At 42.1% G+C, this 26,377-nt stretch overlaps 1 protein-coding gene across 1 annotated transcript in view; it reads left to right on the top strand.

Moving 5' to 3' along the window:
- The first annotated feature begins 4,141 nt into the window (after positions 1 to 4,141).
- The window catches only part of grik4 (glutamate receptor, ionotropic, kainate 4), a 135,134-nt gene continuing 112,898 nt past the window's right edge, over positions 4,142 to 26,377 (top strand). The window contains exons 1-3 of the mRNA XM_072238318.1: positions 4,142 to 4,296; positions 21,146 to 21,274; positions 24,624 to 24,788. Of these exons, the coding sequence (XP_072094419.1) occupies positions 21,199 to 21,274; positions 24,624 to 24,788 (241 nt within the window). The 5' untranslated portion in view covers positions 4,142 to 4,296; positions 21,146 to 21,198. The remainder of the gene's footprint in view (positions 4,297 to 21,145; positions 21,275 to 24,623; positions 24,789 to 26,377) is intronic.

The following is a 26,377-nucleotide window of genomic DNA, read 5'->3' as shown; positions in this document are numbered from 1 at the left end:
AGAAATTGGAATCAGCGGAAGAACATCTAATAAGTTAGGGGTGTTTACAGTGGAGATGCTGGCAGTGTTGGTTGCGTTGCAATGGGTGCAGAAAGCCAGACAAACCAAAGCATTGATATGTTCAGATTCATCCTCAGTTCTAGCAAGTTTAAGGTCTTTTCACACAAACAGTCGGCAAGATGTACTTTATGAAGTCCTTCAGTTAGTTACAAGAATTGCAAATCAGGGAGGTCAGGTAAAATTTCTATGGGTTCCAGCACATGTAGGGGTGAAGGGGAATGAGAGGGTGGATGAGTTGGCAAAGAGGGCGTTAAAGAAAGAAAATGTGGAAATGCACATTAGTATCAGTAAAGCAGAGGTTAAGTGTGTAATCTGGGAAAAAGTCAATCGAATGTGGCAAGAAAGGTGGGACAGGGAGGGGAAAGGGAGGCATTTATATCAAATACAAAAGAGTGTTGCAGTTACTAGGGTAGGTAATGGAAACAGAAGAGAGGAAATTGTGTGGACTAGGTTAAGGCTGGGGCATTGTGCATTAAACAAAACATTGAAAATGATAGGGAAACACCAGACAGGATTGTGTGAGGAATGTCAGGAAGAGGAGTCAGTAGAACATGTAGTTTTGTGTTGCAGGAAGTATGGGATACAGGGAGAGATGATGAGAAATAAATTAAGGGAGTTGGGGATGCAGGAATTCACATTAAAAGGGTTGCTGGGCATGGGTGAGAGAGCACACGTCTGGGTATTTCTAGTGTTTTTAAGGGGTACAGGGGTTTTTTATAGAATATGACGAATAAACAGGAATAGGATACTAGGTTGGTCAAAGATGGGAGGGTGAAGTGTAGGTTTGTATGTGTGTGTGTGTGTGTGATTGGGAGAAGGGATTTAGAATGTATGTCTAGTGCACATTCTGGAGCAGAGGGTGGCGGTAATGCACCATTAAGCTGGATGCCAACCGCCGTAAAACAAGATACAGACAGACAGACAATTCCTGAGGTAAATGGCATGGTGGGGGATTGCCAGAAGGGACTATGACACAATTTTGGTATATATAAATATATGCTGTATATAAAACAATATCTCTGCTTTTTAAATAAATCCTTTGTTAGAATCAAGACCAGCATCTATTACTGAATTGTAGTTGCTCATGTAGGTGGCAATGAGCCTTCCTGAACTACTGTAGTCCTACAAACGAAGGTACTCCTGTAATGGAGATGGAGTGCGAGTTTCAGCTTGACTAGGGACAGCCCTCACAATATAGACACTAGTGCCCATAAACTTGTGACATAGACCACATTGAACAGCCAATGATGAACAGCCTGTCCAGTTTTGTTCCTTGTCTGTTTCAATTAACTTGTTATTGGGTGGCTTGTTTTCTGAAGTAACTTAAAAGCCAACTATGTCTGGGCCAGACTTGGTCAGATTAGCAGATTTCCTCCCCTGAAGGACCCTGAAGGGCATCAATACTGATTACCAGTTTTTTTTTATTTTGGTTCTAAATTATTAACGGGATTTAAATATCATAGTTGCCACAATGGGATTTGATTTCAGGGCCCTTAATTGTTAGGTCAACCTTTTGGCCTTATTTGCGCTCAACTTCAAGCAGTCTATCACAACCACAAAAAGATTCTGAGGAAGCAACACTTTCAAAAAAAATGTGCTGTTCAGTGATACTAGCCCCAAACATTCTTATTTATATTTTAAATCTTTCCATGACTTTACTTGGCTCCATATATCTGCCGTCATACTAACCTTCTGCAGCCCAGTAACTCTTCAAGGGAGCTGCACTCCTCCAGTTCTGCCTTCTGTTGCAAGCCTGATTCTTGTGCGGTTGTGCTTGACGATTGGCATCAACATGGGAAGTGGAAGAGCTGATTCTACTGTATGCTGAGCAAATCTATGACAATTCTGCCTCTACTGATGGCCTATAGTGCTTCAGCGGTGCCCAGTACTGAGCTGCCAGAACTGTTCTGAGCCTATCCCATTCAGTTCAGTTACAATGCCATATGACATCATGCAAGCTCCACGTGCTCTGTATGGCTATTTCTACTTTCCACTTCTTTACTTTAATTTTAGATTTAGATATAATAGCTATTCTCATACCTCATTACGATCTTGCATTTCATTATTTATCTGCACTGCACTTCTTCAGTAGTTTTTACACTATATTCTGCATTGTTATTATTTTACCTTATTCTAGCTGAATGCACTGTGTAATGATCTGATCTGTATGAACAATATGCAAAACAAGCTTTTCACTGTATCTTGGTACATGTGACAATAACAAACCAATACCAATATTTTGCTTCAGATCGAGCTTAAATTTTGATTTAGCTTGATCTGAAATTAATTTGCAGGTAATTAGATTTGTTTCTTATTTACTTCATTTCATTATTTAATTCTCTTATTTATTATTTATATATTTCAGATTTTGAGTTAATAAAATTTGCATCATTTCACCACCTAATTAATAACATATCTAGAGGATTAAAATTAATTCAAATTTTGACATATATTAAACCCTTGAATTAATTATATAATAAATCAAACACTTTTCCTGAGAAAGGTCCTGGTACCATTTTTGTTGAAATTCAAATCCCACATTTTGTTCTTACTGGTTTTCAATTACTCTGTGGTGTTGGGTAGTTCTTTTGCTGTCTGTTACATCTTTTCATATTGCTTCCTCTATTTAAGTTCTGGCTTTTCTCAATGATATACTGCACAGCTGTACTTGTATATACCTCTGAGTATTGTTCTCCCTGCTTAAGTAGTCTCTGATTGACAGATTTCTATATTTCTTTCTCCATTCCATGCTCCAACTGTACTTGGAGTTTGTGTCATAACAATGGCCCAAATTGCTAGCAATCTGTTTTGTGTAATATCAAAGGTAGTGGAATGTCAATTGTATCTCCAAGAGTGCAGTCTTCATGATGTAGCTTGGCTGAGCACCCACTGTCTATGTTTTGGCACACCAGAGCCCATGTTAGGTAAAGATTGTAGGATTCAAATTACAATTCATTAGACCTCAGGCTGAGATGACAACACACTGATTTCAATCAGAGATGAATTTTAATGGATGGCTAATATTAATTAAGAACAATTACTGCTGTCATTTGGCAAGATGCAGAGCAACATCCTGAACAGCAGTTGGCCATGCCACCTTCTGTTTTTAGTGATTTGTGTAGATATGTGACTTCTTCATACAGATGCTGGTTTGTGCAATTTACACAATTTGCTGACCCAAACTTCAACTGCTCCTGAGTGATAACAAGAGCGCCGTGTTCTTCATCAACTGCTCTGTGCTGAGCGCGGAGAGCCTTGGTTCTTACAGCGGCCTCGGGTCGATCACTAACCTGTTGGACCCCGCACATCCTCACGCCCACTCTCCTGGCCTTGTGTGTGCTTCTTCAGTCCCAGTGACCCTTGCACTTACCCATATCCCGCCCCAGCACACACATCTCTAATAGCTTATGCAAGTGCCAAAACAACCTCTCTGGAACCTATTCACGGACGCCGTCATCTACTCTCCCTCTCAGCGATGTGCATAAACTCTTACGTGTGCGAAATCTTTCCACTTCTCCAAAGAGCTTGTGCATCCTGGTCGGCGGCCACGCGTCCTTACACATGTTCCTTCAACCTGTTAATCCTGACCCAACTCACTTAGACCCTCCCCATCGTCTCCCTTACCCTGCGCACCTTCCCCTTCTCACTTCCCCGCTCCTTCACCATCTCGTTTTCTCTCCAAACCACGAAGTACAGAGTCCTCCACCGGCAACCCCCCTCCCCCTCAGGTCTTCACTGCAGCCTTAACGCCGCCGCGCGTTTCAGTATGATGACTCTCAATGTGAACATGGCCTTTCCGCTTGGTGATGTGTCATAGCTCTCCGCTTGGGTCCATTGGACCGGCAGAGCCCGTTGCTCCGTGTCTTTCCCAGGCATGGCTTTAGGGGCAGTATTTCCTTTAGTTTTGACGCCTATGCCGCTTGAATCCTAATTTGACTCTCGGCGCGGTTTAGGCAGAATGTTAACCCTGGGTTATAGCCGCTCGCCTTTGCCTCAATTCCACTCTGTGTATATACATTTACTAAATTTTGAGCGTCGCCGCCGGTTGAATATTTTGTACAAACTGCGGTTCGACGTTTGATTTTTGAGTGTCGATGACAGACTGATTTCCCTCAATTCGATTCCAGGGCGCAAGAGCGGAAGAAAACATTGGAATTACTATTAACTCTTTGCAACATTCATTAACCGTTTGATCCAAGTTTTCTGAAAGGGATCGATGTTCTGTTGAGACTGTTGGTGAGTGGATTTGTTTCTTACTGCGGAACGCGTTACTTGCTGCCTTTGTCGGGACTTGTCTCAGTCTAGGTTACCTCTGAATGAATTGATAAGGAATCTACTAGTGAGGCCGGGACTTTGCTGTTCGTTTCGTTTGAAAAATACAAGGATATCTGCAATTTGCAATTTTCGGATACTTCAAACCTAACTGCTCATAATCCGTTTTTAATAGGCAGTAGACAGTGCGCGCAGCATCATTCCGCTAAGCTGATAAATTACACCGAGATCACTCATTTTTGCACAGTGCATTTGGTTGGCCGGTTGATGGTCCTTCCGCTGGTTGTAATCTTGACTGAGTATTCACTGGGTATAATGAGAATCACAAAATCACAAATCGGCAGCACTTGAATGAATTTTGCAGCCACACTTCGCCGTCATATCCGTTAGATATCCTAATGTTAGCGTTCACCGATCTACCCGATTCAATCCAGGGGAGCACACACGTGCTGAAAGACAGGGGTCCAGACCCCGGGATAAACCACAAATAGCCCCAACGCAGGCAGTTGAACGATGAGCCACCATCACATTAACCAAAACAAGTTAGTTGTCATCTCAGTAACATATGACATTGTTCCTAAAATGTCAGACTTTTTGTTTCATCTGCACATGTCGCACTTTTGTATGTTTATATGCTTTACCTTTTTTGTACAAGGGTTTAAAACTGTAATTAACGCTTCCTTGTCGATCGTGACTGGGGATTAAAAAGAGCTTTAATATCGGAACGGTTCTTGTGGGAGGATGACGATGAAGACCTTGGGGAAGGGGGCAATAGAGGGGGTGAGGGAGAAGGGCTGTTGGGGTTGCGGAGGGGATGCTGGAGTTAGGGGGTGATGGGCCTGTTTCACCTGATGGCTTCACTGAAAATCATCGTGGCCTTGGTATCTGTCATAGGTTGCCTTGTGTGACACCGAAGGGGATCCTGCCATCTTCAGAATATTAGTCCCAACAATTTCTAATGTTGGTTCTTTCTTTGTTGCAGAGAATATTTACATTAGTGCTTGTGATTGAATCAGAACAGAAATGTCATTGTGAATCATGTCGATTGCAGTCCTTGAGTCACGAACAAAGCATGTATTTTTCTGTAAATATACCAATGCACATATCCTCGTTGTAGTGTTTAAAACAAAATCTTTATGTGTGCTGAATGTTCCTTCAGATAACAACCCTCTCTCGTCTAAAGTTATAAAAACTAGTTTGCTACTGTATTAATCTTTAGTGACCCAAAATAATAGTTTCCCCAGTCTATTCTACAGTGTTTCTGCTTGTTGTTTAGGTATGTTCCTTTTTCTTTGCTTCTTTTGAGCACTATCACAAATATGTCCAGCTGCAGTTGAGGCACCACCAAGTTATACACTTTATTTGTCATAAAATAGTTACCTTCTTGAGGGAACAAGAGAATGCTTATTACAAGTCTAGGCTAATTATTTCAAACAGAGAGGAGTATTTACCACTGTCTGAACTGCTACATCAAGACCTCTGAACTTTTGACCTCTCGATTTATTGTGTTGCATGAGATAAGTTATATATTGAAACAGCTTCTTTTGCACCAGTGCATCCTACCATTGAGAGCAAAGAATACCCAGCATTGATCTTTGTTGAGCCATTTGGTTACTTGGCAGTGAAATGGCATTTAGGGGTACAGGTAGAAGACTAGATCAGTAACTAAGAAAATTAAAACTTACATTGGTGGAGTGGGAAAGGCAAAGCGATAGAAAAAAAATGAATTGAGGGAGGGGATGTTAAGTATTGCTAGTCCTGGAAGCAATAGCCCATTCAGGATAACAATAAAATGGAGAAAAGGAAAAGACTGTCAGTCACTGTGGTTTCGGTTCCTCTCTGCACTTATCTGCTGTAATCCATTCCCATTGCCTGTTCCCCATTTTCCTTTTCCATTAACATAAATATGCCCAGTTCTCTTGTGAATAATGAGATTCCTATACCTTATTAATAAATCGCAAGTTCTAATTATTCTTTCTATTGAAGCTTAGCTTTAGTTAAGTTTTATTCTCTTTTATTGAAAATTATCTTTTAATACAATTTGGCAACAAAGAATTTTGAAAGAGCTGATTGGATTCTTGCTTTACCCTTTAATGTTCTGGTGAATAATATATAAAGAAAAGCAATTTTGAGTGCCTTTATCAGTGTAGATTCTTGAAATATCATTATTCTCTTGAATCATTTTGTTTTGCTTGTGTGCCTCCAGTATCTTTTGTATAATGTGGCATCCGGAACACACAATACTCCAGCTGTGGCCAAGGCAATATTTAGTACAAATTAACTTGCCTCAGTCTTTTAGTGTTTAAAACAAGAATGAAACCCAGGAATGTTGGTCCTTCTCATACTTATATCATTAAAGATTAATGTCTCTGTATTCCGAAATTTCACAGATCTTCCATTCTCTTCAGTATCTCTATTGTGTGCTTTTCCACAATATATGTGCTTCTCATTTCTTTTCACTGAAGTAAATCTTCTAACCTGTATATGTCATCAATAATTTCTTGTGCTCGTCTTTGCAATTTGCCATTTAATTTACAATTTGTGTTCAATTTGTTAGTGGAATATAGGTTAAATTGATCCCTGTGAGAAAATGGTGATCAACCTGTCAATTAAACTGCTGTAATCTTTGTGATGTTTTGGCTCAGACAATTGTGTTTGGTCTGAATTTTCAATGCTAACCAAATGGTGATGAGGAGGCAGCTGTGGAATATCAGGATAGGATGGGATTGAATACTGGTGATTTTAGAGTTAGTAATATTTCTACTTTGAAGCTTTAGTACCATCAAGAAGCAACAACTTACCAAGAAACCTGCTCACTGGCACTAACACAGAAATACTCTTTACAATCTTGATGCAAAAATGGCCTTAAGAGGTGAAGTGTCCATTGGATTAAGATGCTAGTCAGTAAACAAGGGTTTATAATCAAAATGATGCTATAAAAGATTGGGAGGGTAAACTACGATGGCTAGATACAAAGGAATGAGGAGGACCAGAACATTGTCACAAGACAGCCTATGGACAGTAGTCATCTTCATTTGCTTTATCCATGACAGCTTAACGTTGTCAATAATTTGCCTCGTGTCCATATGAAATTGGAAAGTAAGAGGTCAGAATTTAGGTCTCTTCACCACAGTGGTCACTGGAGTGTAGTGCATGTTGTTTAATCTTCATTTTCTGCACTTGAATAACTTATGCTATCACGGCCCCTCATATCAATGTGATTAATGATGCCAGCATAACTAGTCCCATTTTTTCAAGAAATTAAATGTAGCTGATTAGAAACAAATCACATTGACAGAACATTTAATCTAAAACTATAGAATTTTACAAATTTGTGCCAGTTTTTTTTTTAAAAACTTTGACCTAGATTTTGCCCAATAACCTGTCAAATTAGTCCCAATTAAGTGTGTGTCAATTTCCCATGCTAAGGGCATATAGATCAGAATGGGCGTGGTGTTCCACTATATGTATGACTCTATAACCTACTCCAGTGAAATCTGCTTTCACCACTCATTCAGTTAGAATGTGATCAACTTCTGAAAAGTAGAAGGGGGAAATAAGAAGACAAGGAAGAAAGGTTTGTATTTTTGTGGCACTTTTTGCTTTTCCAGAATGATGCCTGAAACAGCTTTTCAGACATGGAGAGACAGTACTTCTGAAGTATGACCATTGTTGTAATATGAGCCATGCAGCAATCAATTTGTGCATGGCAAGGTCACAGAAGGGACAATTTGATAATGGTCAAGTAATCCGTTTTTATAATGTTGATTGAAGAATTATTATCACTCAGACTCCACTGATATTCAGAGTAGTACTGAGGCTTTGTCATACCCATTGACTCCGTGTAACAGTTCACCAAACTGATGGCATTTCTAATGTAATACTCCCTCGGTTTTTCACTGAATTTTCTGCCTGTATACTGGTGCTCATTTCTCTACCTTGAACCTTTGAGACTCAAGATGAGAAGACTACCAACTGAGACACAGTTGATATTTCCAGTTGTCAGTTTAAATCTATAACCCTTGACTACTGACTATATCAAAGTGATCAATTCCTTCCTCTTTCCTCACACAATGAGCAGATAAATATTCCTCTCTTTATGTGTCTCTAAATAGAACAAATGCAGATACAATCTCTCCAAATAAATAAGGTCCCTTATTCCTAATATCAACCTGGTATAAGTCCTCTAAACTCTCAGCAGAGGTTTGGCTTCATACCTTAAAGTGTACACTGTACACAGTGCTGCATTGGGGATTATAATCAGTGATTTGTGAGCATTAGCATGACTTCCTATGTTTCTGTTCACAGCTCCTATTTAAAATGACAGGTTTTTAAGCTTTCTTCTTAAGCTTCAAAGGTTTGTGAATGTGCATCCATAGTTCCCTCTACTCCTGAATCCTCTGTAGCACAGTGCCATTTTGATTATTCCACTGTGCAGCTTGCTCTAAATTATATCTGTCTACATTAAACTGCATCTGCCATCTGTCTGCCCATTTCAGCTGATGGTCTGCATGCTTGTGAAGTCGCAAGTGTTCTGCTTGCTGTGTGCTCTGCCTGTTCTTGTATCATGCGCACAGTTCAAAATTGTACTCAAAATACGAAAGTCAAGGTGACCAACACATAAAATATTCCTTTCTATAAAAGTAATGTAATGCAACTTGACAGGAAGCAACCTATTGGAATCTCATAATTTTAACTATTGTCTAAAATATCAAGATTGTAGATGATATACAGGGGACTTTGAAGTTTTACTTCTGAGGCAACTTGACATGGAAAATTTGTACCTTTTTGATTTAAACTTACAGCTTGTGTAGCTTACACAGATCACTGGCTCAGAGATGAGAGCGATTCCTTATTTGATTGACAGTGGTTAAACTCTGAAAGAACTTTATTTAGGAAGTGCACTAATTTTTAAAATTCTGGTTATTGAGGAGCTAGTGTTATTATATAAGTAAGTGTTTCTAATACAATTAATATCTACATATTCTTTAAACATGTCAGGGAGTTTTACAGCATGGAAATAAACTCTATAGCTCAACTTGTACATGCCCACCAAAGTGCCTTCCTGATTTAGTCCCATTTCTCTACATTGGACCCATAACCCTCAAAACCAGGGGCAGCCAAAGTGGGGTCCAAGGACCCCTCGATTAATGGTAGGGGCCCATGACATTAAAAAGGTTGGAAACTCGTATTTTATCCATGAACCTGTCCAAATATCTTTTAAACACTCTAATTATACTCACCTCAAACTCTGGCAGCTCATTCCACATATCCATAACTCTCTCTGTTTAAATCTTTCCCCGCTCTCCTTAAGCCTGTGGCCTGTGGTTTTATATTACCATATCCTGGAAAAAACTTTGTGCCCATTCACCTTATTTATTGACATACAGTGCAGAATAGGTCCTTCCAGACCTTTGAGCCACACCGCCCAGTAACCCCCTATCAAATCCTAGCCTAATCACAGGACAACTTAGAATGACCAACTTGCCTACCAGCCGATTTGTCTTTGGACTGTGGAAGGAAACCCACACAGTCACGGGGAGAACGTACGAACTCCTTACAGGCAGCTGTGGGAATTGAACCCGGGTCACCTGGACTGCAAAGTGTTGTGCTATCCATTATGCTACCTTGCCCCTTATGAATTTATAAACCTCTATAAGGTCAGCTCTAAGCTTCCTTCATTCAGGAGGCAAAGACGAGAAGTATTGAATAACAGACAATAGCGTATAATTGCAAAGAATTGCAACATTGAATAAAAACATCGCCTTGTCAATGTCATTTCACTGTCCATAAATTAGACTTGTTGACAGCTTTACAGAGAGTAAAGTCACCATTTTACAAGGTAACAGAAAGTAAATTTACTCCATTTTCTAAGGCTCTCACTGCACATAAATGCCTAAAACTTCATTCCTTCGTGGGAGCACTAAACACTCCAAGTGTTGGTATTGTTCAGCCTCTGAAATTTACCCATCGATGTCAGTGGAATGAATTTAGGTGTCAAAGTGCAATGTACTGGCACATCTTTAGAGTATGTTTAATGCAACTGACTGGGTTTAAACATAGAAGAAATACTGTATTCCTCAACTTACATCAATGCAGCACTGCAGCAGAGTAGGGCGGACTGCTGTTCGCTGAACTTAAACACGGAATACTTAGTTTCCAATGAGTAATTAATTCAACAGCAACAACCCACAGTTATCTGGTACTTCTAATATAGTATATCATTCCAAGGCACTTTATAGGATTAAGTAATTTCAGGGAAAAAAACTCCAGGAGAAACAAGATAAGAATATGATATCTGCTGGATTTCCTGCCATGATGCAAAACAAGGTTCCATCAATGTGCCTGTGGTACAGCAAAGTAAACTGAACATAATTACCTCAGACTAATTGAAAAGTAATGGCTTACGTAGCTGTGGTGTGGGTAGACCATCAAAACAGTAGATGAACAAACAACATATGGCACTGTCACTACTGTCAGAGGGGCCACAGTGATCACATTTTATGCATCAGCTGCCCATGTTTACCTGCTGAGTCATACACGCAATTTGCATTGAAGATCTCACTGCTGGATAAATTGTCCCAAGTGACCAGGTACGTCAGTGTGGTTAGGAAGCAATAATCTGCTGGTTTGCTGGTAGCACTGGGGATTTGCTTGGATCAATTTGCCTTTTGGAAACTCATGCACCATAGCAATGCACACCTGACAACACCAACTTCTGGGGTTTAGATGCTCTGGCTCTCCGGGATATGGATATCCAGCGCAGCCCCTTTAAAGATGGATGGCCATGTTTTTGGTGCCAGGGTTTTAGTATTGAAAGGGCACTTGAACTGAAGTTTGATGCTCAGTCATCAGCTCCACTTTAATTCTCGTCTGGCGTCTAGTTTGGAACCCTGTTTTAGTTTCATTCTCGTACCAAGTCTCAATTCTAGCCGCGGATACTCCAGCACTCGGGTCCTAACCATCCTTGCCTAGGTCTCTCCTCACATATACTTTACATTGCCCTGTGACCCATGGAGCCCTTTATGTCATTAAAATACTGTTTGTACAGTATCTGACTGCTTACAAGAAGGTGGAACATGGCCGAATGGCTTGGTTCTCTGCTGAGTTTACAGAGCATGGTACTTTATTGTCATTTATTGTTCTAGCGTTGGAGGACTATCTGTATGTGCGAGTGGGTGGGTGGGTGGGTGGATGGGAGGGAGGAAGGAGGCTTGTTTTGCTGTTGTTGGCTGTGTTGTTCTGCTGAACATTGTGGATATGCTATCTTGGCACCGGAATGTGTGGCAAAACTTGTGGGCTTGTAGGGTAATCTAACTGGTGCAAACGTACATAATTCATAACCACCAACATTGAGTTGGGGTTCACGTTAAGAGGCTGGTGTGACGTGATGACGTAATTACGTGAAGTATTTTTACTGTGCTTTGTGTTCAGTGTTTGGATTACAATAAATGAGTTGTTATGTTTTTTCTAAAAATTAAAACACCTCACGTTGTTTTATTTGCGAAAACCTACAGGCTGCCCCCAGTGCATTATTAGAATGTGTTGGTCATTAATGCAAATGATGCATTTCACTGTATATGTGATAAATAATTTGAATCTGTCCAAAAGCACCCTAGTGAGCTACAAAATAACTTGGATGAACCTTCATTCCTCTGGGATATCCCATGCTGACTTCATTTTATGGAAACTATCCGCCACCACCATTACTTAAAAGGGAAGGAATTGTTTCATAAACCTGTTTCTCCAAGATCTAAGCCAGCTTCTGCAGTAGCAGCAGGCAAGATGATGTCACTCACCAAAATATAAATGATAGTGCTTCCCCCTTCTGCTCCAGATCTCCAATAGGCCTGCACAAAGCAGACTGCTCAGCAGCATTGTAAAGGTATTGGATGTCAGTGTATTCGCAGTAGCTCTATGTCAGTTTTGTTTTTAATGATCCATCTGCAATTAGGATGCTCCAGTACTGATGCTCCCCTCTGCAGAATTGTCTCCCCACCACCACAGTGTTTTCTGTGTTTCTTAAGTTTATTATGGGCAAAAGATGGGTGATTGCCAGAACAAATCTTTGACAGAGACAATCAAACTCCAGCACTGTTCTCCACCAGAATACAGTGGGTTAACTTTGAATAGTCATCACGGATTTATAAAGATGGCTCATGCACGAGTTACTTAATTGCATTTTTGTAAATAAAGCTGTGTCGGCAAGAGGAAAGCAATGGATGCTGCAATTTTCCAGGAGATATTTAATATGATTTTCTGTGGAAATGAGTTAAAATATCATTGTCCTTCTGCATTCTCTAACTGTACAAAGACAGAGGGGGTCAGTAGGCAGAGAGAGGACTGCGTTTCCAAGGGTGAAGAGCAGCATCTTCAATGGTTTTGTGGACCCAGTGGTCCCACTTTGTGCTTCGAATCTGAAAGGGTAAAATTTTGTTTCTCTGTTTAAATTAATTCCCAATGATTAGAGGCTAGTGGAAATATCACTTATCCCAGATGCCAGCTCACCCATGTAATTATTCATAATGACAGGTGCAGAGAGAGATAGGCATGGGTGGCAGAAACCAATGCAATATGAGTACTCTGTGGGCACTAATAATGCAGTAGGCTCCTCTCAGGGTGTAACCTTGTGACCTGAGCAGGATATCTGGCAGATCATATCGCACCAGTGTTCCTGGTAGGTACCTAGATTGCATAAATTGGACCAGAGCGAGTCCAAAATAGCTGTGCTATTTTCACCTTATCTCCTTGAGACATCAAAGATGTGACAAAATCACATAATAAATCACAGTGAGTTCTCTTGACATTTCTCTAAGAAACACCCCTTTAATAATATACTTTCTGACTCCAAAGCATTCCCTTGGGCCACATCTGAATGCAATCATCCATCCTTCTAATCCCTCCATCCCATGTTACAGTACTGTACAAAAGTCTTAAGCACATATATATAGCAATGTACATAAGATTTTTGCACAGTACTGTATTTGTCAACATGGAGCAGAGAGCGAGTTTGTAAATCTGGTGGGAGCAAAGGATCTTGGGAATGGTGAGGGCGGAGTGCTGCAGGAGGGGTGTGGATCAGGTGGCAGAGAAAGAGTGCCAGGGGCAGAGGGTGGCACGTGTGCAGATACATCCAGCCCTGAGACACCAGGCAAGGTCATTGGATTCCAAACAACTGGTTTATTGATCATTACAGCAGGTCTCTGGTGGTTCCCAGTCCCTCCCCTCTCCCTTCCCCTTTTCCTAACTATGACTCCCCTCTCCCTGCCCCCTTCCCACTCCCAGTCCACAGTAGGGACCCATATCAGGATCACATTTGTTATCACTCACATATGTCATGAAATTTGCTTTTATTTGCAGCAGTACAGTGCAATACATAAAATTACTAGAGTACTGTGCAAAAGTCTTAGGTGCCCGAGCTATATACATGTGCCCAAGACTTTTGCAGAGTGCTATAACTCTCTCCCAGCACAATAGCCCAGGCGGATGAGATGCTGTGGAGGCATGAGTGAATCTGACTGCTGCACCCCATTACTACACAGAGATCCAGGACAAGTTTCAGGTCTGCCTCAGTCTTTCAAGATTGGGCAATGTTGGAAAGCATAACATTTTAATTCTTGTGATTTTGGTAATTGGCATTCCAATGTAAAGCTATAAAGGATGCTGAGAGATAATACCAGTCCAATATTGAGTCCCTGACCAGCCACCAGGAGCAGCAGGGCTTTGTGTTATAACAGACTACTAAACAAAGTTGGGCAACATTCCTTTCTGATTAAATTCTATGTGTATTTTGAACAAAAGAGGAGTGGAATAACCAGCACACCCCAACAGGTTCAGTGCATCAGAACCTACAGTCATAGCGCAGATGCCAAATCACTGAACCCACAGAAAGCATCTGGCCCAGGTGTTGTCCCCGGCAGTGTTGTCAGATCCTGCAGATCAGCTGGCGGGGGATGTTTGCAGGCACTTTTAACCTCTCCCTACTTAAGTCTGATGTTCCCACATGCTTTAAGAAGACCACCATCGTCCTGGTACCTAAAAAAAACAAGGTAATGTGCCTTAATGACTACTGCTGGTGGCTCTGATATCCACCATCACGAAGTGATTTGAGAGGCTGGCACTGCTGCCCCCTTCTTCTGTCACTGTAGCACTTTATTCTGCATTCTGTTATTGTTTTCCTTTTTACTACCCCAAGGCACTGATATAATGAAATGACTTGTATGAATGGCATGCAAAACCGTTTTTAACTGTACTTTGGTATATGTGACAATAATAAACCAACACACCAATTTATCCATGTAACAGTCAGTGAATCATAGAAACATAGAAAATAGGTGCAGGAGTAGGCCATTTGGCCCTTCGAGCCTGCACCGCCATTTATTATGATCATGGCTGATCATCCAACTCAGATCCCTGCACCAGCCTTCCCTCCATACCCCCTGACCTCCATAGCCACAAGGGCCATATCTAATTCCCTCTTAAATATAGCCAATGAACTGGCCTCAACTGTTTCCTGTGGCAGAGAATTCCACAGATTCACCACTCTCTTTGTGAAGTAGTTTTTCCTAATCTCGGTCCTAAAAGGCTTCCCCTCTATCCTCAAACTGTGGCCCCTCGTTCTGGACTTCCCCAACGTCGGGAACAATCTTCCTGCATCTAGCCTGTCCAATCCCTTTAGGATCTTATACGTTTCAATCAGATCCCCCCTCAATCTTCTAAATTCCAACGAGTACAAGCCCAGTTCATCCAGTCTTTCATCATATGAAAGTCCTGCCATCCCAGGAATCAATCTGGTGAACCTTCTTTGTACTCCCTCTATGGCAAGGATGTCTTTCCTCAGATTAGGGGACCAAAACTGCACACAATACTCCAGGTGTGGTCTCACCAAGGCCTTGTACAACTGCAGTAGTACCTCCCTGCTCCTGTACTCGAATCCTCTCGCTATAAATGCCAGCATACCATTCGCCTTTTTCACCGTCTGCGGTACCTCCATGCCCACTTTCAATGACTGGTGTATAATGACACCCAGGTCTCGTTGCACCTTCCCTTTTCCTAATCGGCCACCATTCAGATAATAATCTGTTTTCCTATTTTTGCCACCAAAGTGGATAACTTCACATTTATCCACATTAAATTGCATCTGCCATGAATTTGCCCTCTCACCCAACCTATCCAAGTCACCCTGCATCCTCTTAGCATCCTCCTCACAGCTAACACTGCCACCCAGCTTCGTGTCATCCGCAAACTTGGAGATGCTGCATTTAATTCCCTCATCCAAGTCATTAATATATATTGTAAACAACTGGGGTCCCAGCACTGAGCCTTGCGGTACCCCACTAGTCACTGCCTGCCATTCTGAAAAGGTCCCGTTTATTCCCACTCTTTGCTTCCTGTCTGCTAACCAACTCTCCACCCACACCAATACCTTACCCCCAATACCGTGTGCTTTAAGTTTGCACACTAATCTCCTGTGTGGGACCTTGTCAAAAGCCTTCTGAAAATCCAAATATACCACATCCACTGGTTCTCCTCTATCCACTCTACTAGTTACACCCTCAAAAAATTCTATGAGATTCGTCAGACATGATTTTCCTTTCACAAATCCATGCTGACTTTGTCCGATCATTTCACCGCTTTCCAAATGTGCTGTTATCACATCCTTGATAACTGACTCCAGCAGTTTCCCCACCACCGACGTTAGGCTAACCGGTCTATAATTCCCCGGTTTCTCTCTCCCTCCTTTTTTAAAAAGTGGAGTTACATTAGCCACCCTCCAATCCTCAGCAACTAGTCCAGAATCTAACGAGTTTTGAAAAATTATCACTAATGCATCCACTATTTCTTGGGCTACTTCCTTAAGCACCCTGGGATGCAGACCATCTGGCCCTGGGGATTTATCTGCCTTCAATCCCTTCAATTTACCTAACGCCACTTCCCTACTAACATGTATTTCGCTCAGTTCCTCCATCTCACTGGACCCTCTGTCCCCTACTATTTCTGGAAGATTATTTATGTCCTCCCTAGTGAAGACATTGACCTGAAATGTCAACAGTTCCTTTTTCTGCCCTGAGCTGATGGGTATTTCCAGCAAATTTGATTTTATTCCAGATTTTGAGCATCTGCAGTGCTTTATTTTTATAGCTGTGAAACAATCCTTTATGGGAATCCTGTTACCACTTTTTCAGTCAGCACGTCAATGTACAAAAAGATGGGTGCAAGTCTCCTGTGCCTCACAAGGTTTAGTAGCTGAGGGGAGGAAGAGTGAAGAGAACCAATATTCATGGCTTTGGTTGCCCAGCCTAACAATATCGACTCTACCTCCTCCGCAAGATCCAGAGACAGGATTGTTATGGTAGATTCATTGTTTCAGTCTGCTCTTGCCCCACTGAACATATTTCCTCCTAACTTGACAATATGCGTTCTTCCCTTATCCAGTTCCTTCCCACTTACTTCTCTTCCACTTTGACAGTTTATAATTTCCTTCCAATTCACAGCTCATCTCTGCCATGACCATCCAATCCCTTACCTCTCCATCCCACACCAAATCCCAATTAATCTCCTTCACGTGGCTGAACCTGCTCTTACAGTGAAGAAAATCTTCAATTTTCCTCATTGTCTCCAGTTCAAAGGTGGAACCATGGCAAGTTGTGCAAACCTAACTTATGCCTGTCTCTTTGTGGAACAATCTTTATTTAAATCCTACACTGGCCCACTCTTTCAACTCCTTTTCCATGACATTGTTAATAATGTTAGTGCTATTTTCTACACTGTACAGTTATTGAAAATTTCATTACTAATTGCTTCCCTTGTATTGGCATCATACACGGGGGTGCTCTCTTCAGTTACCTGATGAGGTAACCATAGCCTTTGGCCAGGGGCAGAAGTCATCAGGTGGTGCCCAATCTTCATAGAGTGTTTCAACCCTTAACTGCTACACTGTTCAGTTGGTGGGTTAGCAGTGGTGGCCAAGTTACTACCCATCTGCTCATGACTTCCAGCTCAACTCCTCTTGCCTTCTCCATATCCAGCAGGAGGCTGTTACTGCTTCCTCCCCCATCCTATGAGCTGCTTGGTTCTTGCTCTTTTCATCAAAGCCCATTGCAGACAGCAACCTCCATGCATGTTTCTCTCAATTTCTTGTGGTCCACATGTGACTCTTCCCTTCCTTTTCTGTCTCCATCTCAAGAGGTGGACTCACGACATTTCAAGCCCACATGGTAGCTATCTTGACCACACCTCCACCCACCCTGCATTCAATAAGGATCTATTCCTTTCTCCCACTTCCTTTGTCTCTGGCCGAACTGCTCTGACAATGTTACCTTCTGGGGGATGAGTGCTTTGGAGATGTCCTCCTTTTTCCTTACCTATGTCTTTCCCTCAAGCATAGTGGACAGTGTTCTCAACTGCATCTCCTCTATGTTACACACATTTGTCCCCATTCCCCTTTCATCCCATTCAGAGCAAGGATGTAATTTTCCTTGTTGTCACTTTCCACTCTACTGGTCTCCACATTCAATGGATCATCCTTAATAATGTACACCACTGAACACATCTTCCTCTCTTCCCTTTCCAGCATTCCAGGAAGTTCTGTTCCCTTTACTACTCCCTGCTTCGCTATTCCATCTCCACCAACCACATCTCCACTGATGGCACCTGACCGTGCAAATATGCTTTCTATCTCTTCTCATCATCCATGGATCCAGGTGAAGCAGCAATTTGCTTGCATTTCTTCCAATCTAGAAGATGAAATTCTCACACTCAGTGTTGTCTCCTGTATAATGAAATGTCTCTATTCCCAGTCAACAGTGGTTACACCCACTCCCCCACAGTCAGTGGCATCCCACACTGTTTTAATACAGCCCATAATATCCTTGAAAGATAGTCATATTCATACTTTATTGATCCCAGGGGAAATTGGTTTTTGTTACAGTTGCACCATAAATAATTAAATAGTAATATGTAAATTATGCCAGGAAATAAGTCCAGGACCAGCCTATTGGCTCAGGGTGTCTGACCCTCCAAGGGAGGGGTTGTAAATTTTGATGGCCGCAGGCAGGAATGACTTCCTATGACGCTCTGTGTTGCATCTCAGTGGAATGAGTCTCTGGCTGAATGTACTCCTGTGCCCACCCAGTACATTATGTAGTGGATGGGAGACATTGAATGAGTCTCCGGCTGAATGTACTCCTGTGCCCACCCAGTACATTATGTAGTGGATGGGAGACATTGACCAAGATGGCATGCAACTTGGACAGCATCCTCTTTTCAGACACCACAGTCAGAGAGTCCAGTTCCACCCCCACAACATCACTGGCCTTACGAATGAGTTTGTTGATTCTGTTGGTGTCTGCTACCCTCAGCCTGCTGCCCCAGCAAACATAATCGCACTGGCCACCACAGGCTCATAGAACATCCTCAGCATCGTCTGGCAGATGCTAAAGGACCTCAGTCTCCTCAGGAAATAGAGACTCCTCAGGAAAGATAATATCTTCTGCTTGAGCACGTTGCCACTATTAGAACCTGATGCTGATTTTAACCAGCCTTTCCTGTTTGCTTTGGAACTGACTGAAGTCAGCCACCTGTAACATTAACCTTGCTTTTCTCCCTCCTCCTCATTTGCTGGGTAATTTCAGCATTCGCTTTTGTTTTTGATTCCCAACAGTTGCTCTGTTCTGTATTTCACACTGTCAGTGTGTTCTTTTGTTCGGTTTTTCTCTCTTCCAATTCCTTAACAAGGCATCAACAGAAGAATTGGTGATGTTAAAAACAATTTTGGTCTCCCCACCAGCTCCCACCCCATACTAGACAATTCCTTTGTTCTCTTCACCCGTCCTCCAAGCTTAAAATGCACTTTTGTGCTTATTTTCTCATATTTCATGAACACTCATCAACCTGAAATCTTTACCCCGTTCCTCTCACTGTACATGCTGCCCGACCCACTGAGTATTTCCTGGATTTCAAAATAATTTGGAAAATGTACAGCATAATTGCCTTAAAAATATGATCAGGTTATGAAAGAAGAACGAGATGAATGTCTGCGGATAGTTGGTGAAGAATTGACAGACAAATTAGAAGCAATACAGTGCAGTGTTAACAGTATGCGGGATAAGGAGCAGAAGAAACTACAGAAAATTAACACAATGGATAAGATAGAAAAGACCGATTTCCAGCATTTTCTGTTTTTGTTTCAGATTTCCATCAGCAACATTTTGCTTTTGACTATTTAATGTCACCTGGTGATTGCTGGTAAACCAAAAGTGTAGAGCTGTCACTGACACAATAACCCTGCGACTCAGTCGGAGGCATTATTACTAGTGCAGCTAGTAGAGACGCAACTTCACGACACCATAGATCTGGGTTCAATCCTGACCTCTGGTACCGTTCATGTGGAGTTTGCATGTTCTGTCTGTGACCATGATGGGCTTCCCCTTCATGCTCCAATCTCTTCCTGCATCCCAAAGATGTGTAGGTTAGCAATATAATTGATGGCTCTGGGCCTGTATTCACTAGAATTCAGAAGAATAAGGGGTGACCTATTTGAAACCTATCAAATAGTGAGAGGCCTTGATTCAGTGGATGTCTAGAGGATGTTTCCTATGGTGGGAGAGTCTAAGACCAGAGAACACAGCCTCAGAATAGAGAGATGTCATTTTAGAATGGAGATGAGGAGGAATTTCTTTAGCCGGAGAGTGGTGAATCTGTGGAATTCTTTGCCACAGGCAGCTGCAGAGGCCAAGTCTGTATGTATATTTAAGGGAGAGGTTGATAGATTCTTGATTGTTCAGGGCATAAAGGGATACGGGGAGAAGGCAGGAGATTGGGGCTGAAAGGAGAATTGGCTCAGCTATGATGAAATGGTGGAGCAGACTCGATGGACCAAATGGCCTAATTCTGCTCCTATAACCAATGGTTTTATGGTCTAAGTGGCCACTATAACTTGACTCTAGTGTGCAGTGGAGAAGTAGAACATGGGGTTAGTTGTTGATAGTGAGGAATGAAAAATCATGTATTAGCAAAGGATTGGTGTATGTGGACAGAAACATAGAAAACCTACAGCACAATACAGGCGCTTCAGCCCACAAAGCTGTGCCGAACATGTCCTTACCTTAGATATTACCTCGGGTTACCCATAGCCCTCTATTTTTCTGAGCTCCATGTACCTATCCAGGAGTCTCTTAAAAGACCCTATCGTATCCGCCTCCACCACCGTTGCCGGCAGCCCATTCCACGCACTCACCACTCATGCGTAAAAAAACTTACTCCTGACATCTCCTCTGTACCTACTTCCAAGCACCTTAAAACTATGCCCTCTCGTGATAGCCATTTCAGCCCTGGGAAAAAGCCTCTGACTATCCACACGATCAATGCCTCTCATCATCTTATACACCATTGGTTGATGGTTGGGATGAACTTGGAGCTGTTTCTATGCTGTATGTTTCTCTGACTCTCCATGCCTCCAGTCTGTTGACTGTGCATGCACTTCATTTTAAATCACAACACCTAAATGATTCCTAGTTCATTTTTCATGGAAATAAATGATTTTTAAAAAATCAAATTGGGGATTGACCAGATATTCCTTTTAGATTCTCTCTGTTATTGCTGGACTTGTCAAGGTGAGAAAGTAAGGACCAGAATATGCTCTCCTGTAATGTTTCTAGAGTCATTTTGTCATTGCTGAGTTAGCGCAGTAACTGCTGGTACAAAACACGGTGCACCACCAGTCTTCACCTTCAACCAAAGGCAAAAAGGAAAGCGAGCTAGTAAAGATGGTTTGTTTTCTTTTCCTCAAAGCTTCATTTCTTCTCTGTCCCAGGTGGCTGGGATCCGGCCAGAGCAAGTAACAATCTCCATGAGGAAGGATAGAAAATGCTGCACTTCTTGATTTTGCTGGTCTTTTTAACTTTAAGGAAAAGTTCTGAATTACCACATTCAGTCCGAATGGGTAGGTATGAACTCTATCCCTCATCTTTCTTGATTTGTAGTTTTGTGGAAGGAAGTACTAATTATTCCAGGTTTTTGGAAAGTCACAAGTGGAAATTATATTGAATGGCTCAGAACTTGCATGTGCTGTTCAGTGTCCTTCTTTTTACTGTGTTCATCTCTACTCTGGAAAGTATAGGAGAGGAGGGTTAATTAAATCACCTGGAAATCTCTACCCTGCACCTGAGATGACACCAATCTATTTTAATTCCTGTGATTTATTTAATCCGGCAAGCAGTTAGGAATATACTTTGATATGGCTCTGTTGGCACAATGTGGATGGTGGGATTTGCTTCAGGGTTGCCTTGTTGGGATCGTTAGAAATGGGAATGCTGAGTTCCTGCATGTTGTGCAGTTCTCCAACATCCATCTCTCCTCCATTCCTACACCAATGCAGTGCTGTAGTACAGTATGGGAAAGGAAAAAAAACCTTCCCTTTTAGTTTTTTTCTACCTTTAGGACCAGAAGGACACCAGTGCAGGATTAGCCCCTGAAGCCTGTTCTACCATCTGGTGAGATATTGGCTGGCCTGCAGCATGCCTCCAACTACCTGCCTCAGAACATTGTTCCTGACTACCTTTGCCTGACAGACATCTAATTAAACCCAACATTTTTAAAAAATGTTGAATAGGCATCTAATCTCACCAGGCTTTGAGAGGGAAGGTTTCTAGTTTCCATTACACAACAAAGTTGTTCTTCACATTGCCCTTCAGTAGTCAAGCATAATTACAATGGGCTGAGAAGTGGCAGATGGAGTTCAATCCAGAATAGTGTGAAGTGATATACTTTGGAAGGTTGAACTTGAAGGCAGAATGCAGAGTTAATGGCAGGTTCTTAGCAGAGAGAAGGAACAAGGGATATTGGGGTCCACATCAATAGATCAAAGTTGATTGGGTTGTTAAGAAGACAAGTGTTTGTTGGACTTCATTGTTCAGGGAATTGAATTCAAGAGCCGTGAGGTAATGTTGTAGCTCTATAAAACACTGGTTAGACACCACTTGGAATACTATGTTCCGTTCTGGTCACCTCTATAGGAAGGATGTGGAAGCTTTAAAGAGGGTGCAGAGGAAATTTGCCAGGTTGCTGCCTGGATTAGAAAGAATGTCTTGTGAGGAAAGGTTGAGTGAACTAGGACTTTTTTCTTTGAAGCAAAGGAGGATGAGAGGTGACTTGACAGAGGTGTATAAGATGATAAGAGACATAGATGGAGTGGATAGCCAGTGCCTTTCTCCCAGGGTAGAAATGGCTAATACAAGAGGGTATAATGTTAAAGTGATTGAAGGAAAGTATAGGCAGGATATCAGAGGCAGGTTTTTACACAGAAATGTGGTGGGTGCATGGAATGTGTTGCCAGGGATGATATTAGAGGCAAATACAATAGGGTCACTTAAGAGGCTCTCAGATGTGCACATGGATGAAAGAAACATGCAGGGCTGTGTGTGAGGAAAGGGTTAGATCGATCTTGGAGTTGGTTAAAAGGTCAGCACAACACTTTGGGCCGAAGGGCCTGTACAATGCTGCTCTGTTCTGTGTTTTCTAACATCAAGGCCATTAGGACAATGATGAAAAATGGATAGATTTTGAAAGAAAAGATAGGGAGGCAGTTAGGTCTGGGAAAGGAATATCAGACCAGTTGGATAAAGGCATTGATGTCAAGATGTAGTAAAGGAGTGAGTTCATCCAAGAGCCTAGAATTGGAGATATTCATAAATCATGGAGGGATGTAGGGCTGGAAGTGGTTACAGAGATGGGAAAGGATATAAATATGAGGATCAGACCAGTAATACCTATGTCGACTGGGTGAGTGAGCACAGGGGTGAACTTTTCATTGTGTCAGATAAAGGATGGAAACAATTTACAGGAGGCAGTTTAATCACTGCCTAGCTCTTGGTCTGTCTTCTCTTTTTTCTAGTTTTCTTTTCATTCACCAACCAATGCTCTCTTTATTATCTTTTAATCTAGCCTTCTTCCAAATTCTTTTCCTAACCCTCTCAATCAATCTCTCTCTCTCTCTCATTCATTTATTTTTTCTTATCCAACTCTTCCCCCTCTCTTTCTCATCACACAGCCCTGACTCCCGATGGAATTCCATTTGTCGCTCTCTGGGAGGTAGCAAAATCCACCCCTTCACCTTTAGTGCTGTCAGCAGGTCTTCTGAGTCACCAATCACAACACTCGATGCTCATTACGAGCCCAATATAGTGTGAAAGCTTTATAGAACCATATCCATCAAGAGTAGGGTATTGATTGAAAACCATCCATCATAATGGCAATAAACATTTCAGACTAAGTATTAATAGTTTTCTCTCAGTCTGATGTATGTCCCAGTTTTTAAGACAGTGCCTTAATATGGTAAGAAGTTTACATGCTTCCATAACCTTGACAGTTATGCTCAGAGTCATTTGCTACCGAAATGGGAAATTCATCCTCTCCTGTGTGCTCAGGAAGCCACTGTGCCATCTGGGCCTATTCTCATTTATCTATTTAGAGATAGGTCCTTCTGGCCCCTTACGCCACGCCGCAAGGGAACCCACCAATTTAACACTAGCCTAGTCATGGACAATTGTTAAAGGAATTGTTAACAATCCCCTTAAAGGGGAAGTTTAAAGGGGGTTGTGCGGGCACGTTTACTGCACAGAGAGTGCCTGGTGCCTGGCATGGGCTACCAGATATGATAGTGGTGTTTAAGAGATCTTTTTAAGAGAAAGACATAAATGTGGAGGGATGGTTTCGTGTGCAGGGATAAGGATTACATCTATTTTGGCATCAGGCTTGGCACAGACCTCGTAGGCCGAAAGGCCATGTTGTATGTGCAAATGGTTCAGGTTTAAGGTGTGCCTGAACTCCATTTACCCACCTTAGCTCTGTCCCTTTATACCTTCATCCAATAAATATCACTCAGCCTCTGTCCTGAAAGTTTCTGTATTCATAGCCATTTTGAGGAGAGAGTTCACACTTCCACTCTCCTTTCTTTTGTGAAATTGTACTTTCTATTTTTACCCACTTTTCGATATTATCTGCTACCTTCTGCAGAAAAAAATGAACATGGTTACAGGAACAGGAAGGCTTCCTTCACCTCATTTTCCTCCCCCTCCCACACCTCTCAGCCTCACCCCTTCAACCTTACCCTCCTCTCATCTCATCCCCTCACCTCACATCCCCCTTCCTTTCCCTTCTCACTCCGACCCCCAATCCTACTCCACCCCCCACTTTCTATTCCTCCACCCTGAAAAAGAGTGGAGTGATGGTCTTTTCCTGGTGCGGCCGGAGGGCAGGCCATTGAGATCAATGTGTGCACGTGTGTGTTGCAGCTGCGATCCTGGATGACCCAATGGAGTGCAACAGGGGCGAGAGGCTCGCCATTAGCCTGGCGAAAAACCACGTCAACGGCATGGTGGATCCATCTGAAAGGGCACGGCTGGAGATCGACCTGTTTGAGCTGCTGCGGGACAGTGAATATGAAACGGCAGAAACCAGTAGGTACCCAAGCCGGTCTGGCATCGTCTCGTGTCAGCAGAAAGAAGGGGACTGGGAGGCTGGGCTGATTGGTCTAAGCCCTAGGGCTGTGATTTTTAACAGCACAGGCCCCATCTAAAGAGGACCAGTGCGCCTCCAGTTGAGAGGCAATGAGGACAGAGAGCATGTTGGATGGGTTCGTGGGGAGCAGATTGGGTGGTTCGAGGGAAACTACAGGAATAACAGAATGGAGCTTGTCAGGCAGCCTGGCAGAAGCAAAGGGATCGGGGGATGGGGGGGGCTTAGTGACGGCAAAGAGGTCAGAGAGGAGGGTGGGGTGGGGATTATTGTAAGTGACAGAGAGAGCCCTGGACTAGAGATTCTACGGAGGAAGTTTCTATTTCCCGCAGCAGCTGCCAATCCACTCAGCAGGAGTGCAAGAGCTGCTGCTTTCCCTGCACATCACAGGCTTAGTCCTCTAGTTTGGCATCAGTCTGAGCTGGCATCAGGTCCAACAGCAGTAAAACTGGAAGAAAGGGAGCAATAAATAGTCCTTCCTGGAAGAAAGGGAGCAATAAATAGTCCTTCCACACCGGTGGCAGTGGGGTGGGGGTTGCTTTTGAATCCTACACACCAAATAATATATGACTAGTGTAAATGTATTTTGATTTTCCTAATCTGAGGAAGACAAATACAGCGTCCTTTTCCAGGCTAAACCACAATGAAATATATCTGATAGATTTACCATTTGTTGAAAACTGAATGATTTTCCCCCATGTGTATGTTCCCAGAAATTGTAGGGTGTAGAATATTGAGGAGAAAAACTTCTTATCATCTTGATTAGTGTTAAAGCTGAAGCACCTAATGCTTTGTATCTGACCAACACAATGTTTTTGTCTAGCCAGCAGCCATTCCTATTAATTGGAACAAATAGAAACAATGACATGTCCCAAAGGCAAATTCATTCCTCCAGGTTTCCACTGCTTGTTGAATATGGAGGAGCAAGTCGATCTCTTTATTTGCTGCCTCTGAGACATGACACCCACATTGATATATAAACTTGCACATTTTACATTTTTATGTTCTAGTTATATGTTTACAACTTCTGAAATGTTCTTTCTGCCTGCAAGGTGTTAATTATAATCAGTACTGAATAGAATTTAATTTCATGTAAGTTATAAAATATTATATGACTGTACATGAAACTCAAAGAATTTACTTGTTAATTAAACCCAATTGACAACACTTGTGGCATATATATTATGAGTGTGTGCCTCTGCATGTGATGAGGCTGTCGAACAGTCCTTGGTTTGATCTACAATTTGATGATATAATTTGTCATGGTACAGCCTAAAGCCTTCATTTGTGCAGCCTGCAGTGTGATGTTATTAGGTAAAATTCAACACCTTTAACAAGTTAAAAGATATCACCAATGAGGAAAATGTGGCCAGAACTGTTGGTATTAATCTTTCCATCACATGCCCAAAAATATTAATGCAATTCACCAACCGGCGAAGATTGTCCTGTTAGCAGTGCACAATTTATTTATTTATTTCCGGCCCTTTGAGATACCCTGCCCAGCAATCCCTCGATTTAATCCTAGCCTAAT

This window comes from Mobula birostris, chromosome 20 (genome assembly GCF_030028105.1).
Source record: "Mobula birostris isolate sMobBir1 chromosome 20, sMobBir1.hap1, whole genome shotgun sequence".
In the NCBI taxonomy this organism is placed as follows: domain Eukaryota; kingdom Metazoa; phylum Chordata; class Chondrichthyes; order Myliobatiformes; family Myliobatidae; genus Mobula; species Mobula birostris.
This window is presented reverse-complemented; position numbering and strand designations above follow the sequence as displayed.